At 45.0% G+C, this 4484-nt stretch overlaps 1 protein-coding gene across 1 annotated transcript in view; it reads left to right on the top strand.

The window, feature by feature from the left end:
- Nucleotides 1–4253, top strand: part of LOC102992626 (receptor-binding cancer antigen expressed on SiSo cells-like) — a 6229-nt gene extending 1976 nt beyond the window's left edge. Inside the window, 3 exon segments of the mRNA XM_055087392.1 lie at nt 3298–3487; nt 3599–3664; nt 3667–4253. Of these exon segments, the coding sequence (XP_054943367.1) occupies nt 3298–3487; nt 3599–3664; nt 3667–4253 (843 nt within the window).
- The last annotated feature ends 231 nt before the right edge of the window (nt 4254–4484 follow it).

Below are 4484 nucleotides of genomic sequence, written 5' to 3'. Positions count from 1 at the left end.
GCGGCATGTGGGATCTTCCCGGACCGGGGCACGAACCCGCGTCCCCTGCATCGGCAGGCGGACTCTCAACCACTGCGCCACCAGGGAAGCCCCCTGTCTCTTAGTTTTGAGGTCTGGATCATACCTGTCAGTCAACAAAGACTTAAGAAAATCACACTTATACACACACATCAAAAAAGGCATTTCCCCCGAAGTCCAGGACAAAACGATAGACTGAGTGTGGTCACTACCAGTCACCTGCTGTGAGCGGACAGCATCTAAAACAGACAAGAACTGGTGGTGCTGTGTCCATTGTGTGAGGAAAGGCAGTGTTCCCCAAAACTGCCTTTAATGCATTTAATTGCATTTAATGTCATGCACTCTGTCTGTTATACTTCCTTTCTTTGCCTCCTCCATTTGTGTAGTTTGAACTAAGGAGTTGATGGGGATAGTTGTCTTAACTTGTCATAAATCAAAGAATTGAAGATGTTTTTCCAATAATTTAGACGCTGCATGGGAATCACCTTTCCTCGTGTTTACCTTGCCCAATTGTTGCCTGAGTATTATAAAACTCTCATGAACTTAAGAAACTCCAAATATTGCTTGTACAATAATTGAAAACAGCCTCATTTGATCTCTTCCACTCATACATTCATATATCTAATAACTGACACATTCAATATAGAAAAAACAAAATACAACTACCAATCCAGTTATTTTCTCCAAGTAGATACTTTCTAGCTGTCAAAAGGATAACCTTATTCTGGCCTCTTAGTTGTCAGTGACAGAAACTCCATTCAAATTGGTTTAGATGGAGAATTTCAGGGATGGCTTCAGATACAGCTGGACTCCTGTGAGCAAACGATGTCATTGGCACCTGAGTTTCTCCATCTCTCAGCCTGGCTCAGGGCTCATCTGTGGGGACAAAGGTGGCCACTTGAATTCAGGCTGACTTCCCCCAGTGGAGCAGCTCTGCAGGTGGAGAGCCTTCCTTTACTGATAACACAGGCAAAAAGTCCTGGGATTGACCATGGCTGGCCCACTGGACCGCTTGACCCTCTCTGAGGTCACTGTGATAGGAGGACACGTCACTCTTGTTCAGGCCTAGGTCACACACTCATCCAAAGAGCCAGGGTATAGGGGTGGCCCCTCACAGACCACTGGGGTCAAGTATGGGAAAGGAGTGGTTCCCCAAAAGAAAACTGGGATGCTGTTTGCAAAAGAAGAGGGAAAGGATGTAAGGCAGTTAAAAGCAACAGATCTCTACTACCTTTGTGTAAAATTTAAAAGTCTACATTTTACCATATACAGTAACAGAATATTCTTCTAGATGCTATTTCCATTGCCACTCATAAAACCCTAGCTAGGCCCTCAAATACTATTGCTAAGGGACAACACCACTTTGAGGAACCTAAAAGCAAACGTGATTCTCCTACTAGTTCAAGTGTCTGCCCACATCCCGTTCATTCAGGATGCTTATGATCATGGACCTCAGGACCACATTCTAGAGCTGGGAGATGGAGCCAGGGCCAACAAGAAGGCAGATAGCACACCAAGCCAACAAGCACCTCCCTGCCAAAGAGATCTGGCAAATGACACAGGCCTGGTGCATCTTGATGTTAACATAACACTTGACAAAATGTTCTCCAATGGGCTTCTGCATCATTTGGATTTTCATGAGGAGTACATATAACTTTTGTAATTAAAAAGAAACCCCAACAATCTACAGAAAATAAAGATGAAGCCAAGTGGGTAGGATGATAACAATACAGCTAGAGGGCTGTTGGGCTAGTTGAATCCCCCCAGGTATGAGTCCGCACCCAGAGCATGTTACTTACATGCTAATATTAAATGTTAAATTGACAGTGTCTGAAAGACTTCCTCCTGTGGCTGAGTGCGTGTAGCCTGGACACCCCACGTTCTCCAGCCCTCGCAGGCCACCCTCTCCTGAGTAACCCATATCAGAAAATCCAGCTATGTCCCCATTCCTCCTCTCGCCGGTTAGGGACTCCCTAGGAGTATGTCCTTGTCCCCAGAGTCATCCTGGTTATTTCTTATTGTCTCTCACTCCTGCTCCTCCTGGTCAGCACCAGCTGCCTCCCTCTCCCCCAAGGACCCTCACAGTTCTCCAAAGCACAGTGAAAAGAGCAACAGTTTAACAGCATCTACTGAGGACTCTAGCCTAACACCAGGGAATTACAGAGTAGAAAAAGAAACTTCAAGTAGATATCAGCAGCCCCACATGCCACTGGCCTTCCTCATCACCACTACCTTTTCCTTTACCTTTTTCTCACTAAAGCACTGCTCCATCACGTGTGACCAGGATAGGTCATCTCTCCTGGAAGGTTGTCCCATAACATCTAGCCTTATACCTGATGACTTACAAAGAAAAGAAAAGCCTCATCAAAGCGTTCCTTCCAGAACAAAAGGACAAATTAACTCCAAGAGCTAATGTCCTTCTTCCCTAGAATGCAAAAATCACTCATAAAATCAAAATGGAAATTTCTTGGTTTCAACTCTGTCAGGGTTCAGACCCAAACTTCAGTAACAGTAAAAAACCGGCAAATTTGAAAAGAGAATTTTTGGTCTCTGCCGTATCAGGATGAAGACCAGGAAAGCATGTTTGTCAAATCTGTAGAGAGCCAAGCATGGAAAGGACAGCCTCTGTCCTGGAAGACAGAATAAGGATCTTGACAGATCATCATGACTCAAGTCAAAGAGGACACACTATGTCTCCATGCTGAAAAGATCAATGGCTTGAGTAGAGACTGGCTTAACTTCAGCTTGGGAGGGAACAGAGAACCATGTGGTATAACTGATCACAGGGTTAGTATATGCCACCTGTGTGATCTATTACTAATAAGTGACACTAGTAGAAGGCTGACATTATAGCAGAAGGAACAGGTGTGGTCAGATCAGACCACATCTGGGGAGGCACTGGTCCTTGTCCAAAGGAGGGTGCTCAGAAAGTGAGAGTGTATAGATCCTGTCACACAAGATCTGGAGCAGAGAACTTGGGTTGGGGGTAGAGAGGACACATGAGAGTTGTCTTCAAATATTTAAAGGACTGAAAACTTGCTCTGTGTCGGTCCAGTTAAGTGGAATTAGGAGCAGCTGGTTAAAGTTACAGGGCTGCAGGTTTTTGCTCAAGGGCTCAATATAAAGAACTTGCTCATACTTAGAGGCACTGCTTGGACCCCACCTGGAGGATGCCTTACTGGGATTCTGCCTGCATGGGAGGTGGCACGGATGACCTCAAAGTCCCTTCCTATCCCAGAAGAATAAGGCCTATAAGAAGGTGTGGGTGTGAGCTTGGAGCCTCCGCGGGTGGGCGGGGAGGGGGAGGGGCAGGCCTTGCTCCTTCCCAAGCGGATTTTTCTCAAATCCAAATCCCAGTCCACTCGGCACCCACTTGGAGCAATTGAGAGCGTTTTCACCAAACGCCGTACATATGGCATTGGATCGTGTAACCTGAAAACGCTCCTGTTGTTTTTCACATCTGTACAGTGGGTGACTCTTTCTCACTTGACACAGCCAAGCTGTCATTCCTGTTGATTATTCCTAGAGATTTCCTGATGATTTCCTAGATTTCCTAGAGTCATCTGTCCAAAAGCGCTGAGGGTTTTGATTCCCACCGTGGCTATCACACAGTTTCGGTTATTTAAAGTATGTACCTGCCTAGCAACGTATTCTCATTCCTAAAGAGATTAATATGCAGATCTGGCAGAGGACAGAAACTAAGTGGAGACCAAATAACTCTGCCAGCTACAGTTGATTATTCATCAGTTCCTAAGCAGACAGATGTTGAAGAGTGGGCTTCCTGGGATGAAGAGGCACCCACAAGCGTAAAGATTGAAGGAGGGAATGGGAATGTGGCAACACAGCAAAATGCTTTAGAACAACTGGAACCCGACTATTTTCAGGACATGATACCAACTCTAAGGAAAACCCAGAAAATCATTATTAAGAAGAGAGAACCATTAAATTTTGGCATCCCACACGGTAGCACAGGTTTCTCTAGTAGACTAGCAGCTACACAAGATATGCCTTTTATTCATCATTCTCCTGAATTAGGTGACTTGGATACCTGGCAGGAAAATACCAGTGCATGGGAAGAAGAAGAAGAAGATGTGGCCTGGCAAGCCGAAGAAGTTCTGAGGCAGCAGAAGACAGCAGACAGAGAAAAGAGAGCAGCAGAAAGGAAGAAAATGGAAAAGGAAGCACAGCGGCTAATGAAGAAGGAACAAAACAAAACTGGTGTGAAAGTTTCATAACAAAATGTCCTTCAGATGCATAGTGCCAGCGGGAGAAATGTGAGCTCCACAACCCAAGCAACATTTGTATGGATCTAAGAGTATTTTCAGAATACAAATACACTGCTTGATTTTAATGCATTCATCAGGCCATACAGGACACCAGGATTCTCTCAAAGTCCCTTGAACTCTTGGTGATTGAGACTCAAAGAACAAAAAAGACTTGTGAGACAATATTTTCTTCAACACGTT

The sequence above is a fragment of the Physeter macrocephalus genome, chromosome 10 (assembly GCF_002837175.3).
Source record: "Physeter macrocephalus isolate SW-GA chromosome 10, ASM283717v5, whole genome shotgun sequence".
Taxonomy (NCBI): domain Eukaryota; kingdom Metazoa; phylum Chordata; class Mammalia; order Artiodactyla; family Physeteridae; genus Physeter; species Physeter macrocephalus.
This window is presented reverse-complemented; position numbering and strand designations above follow the sequence as displayed.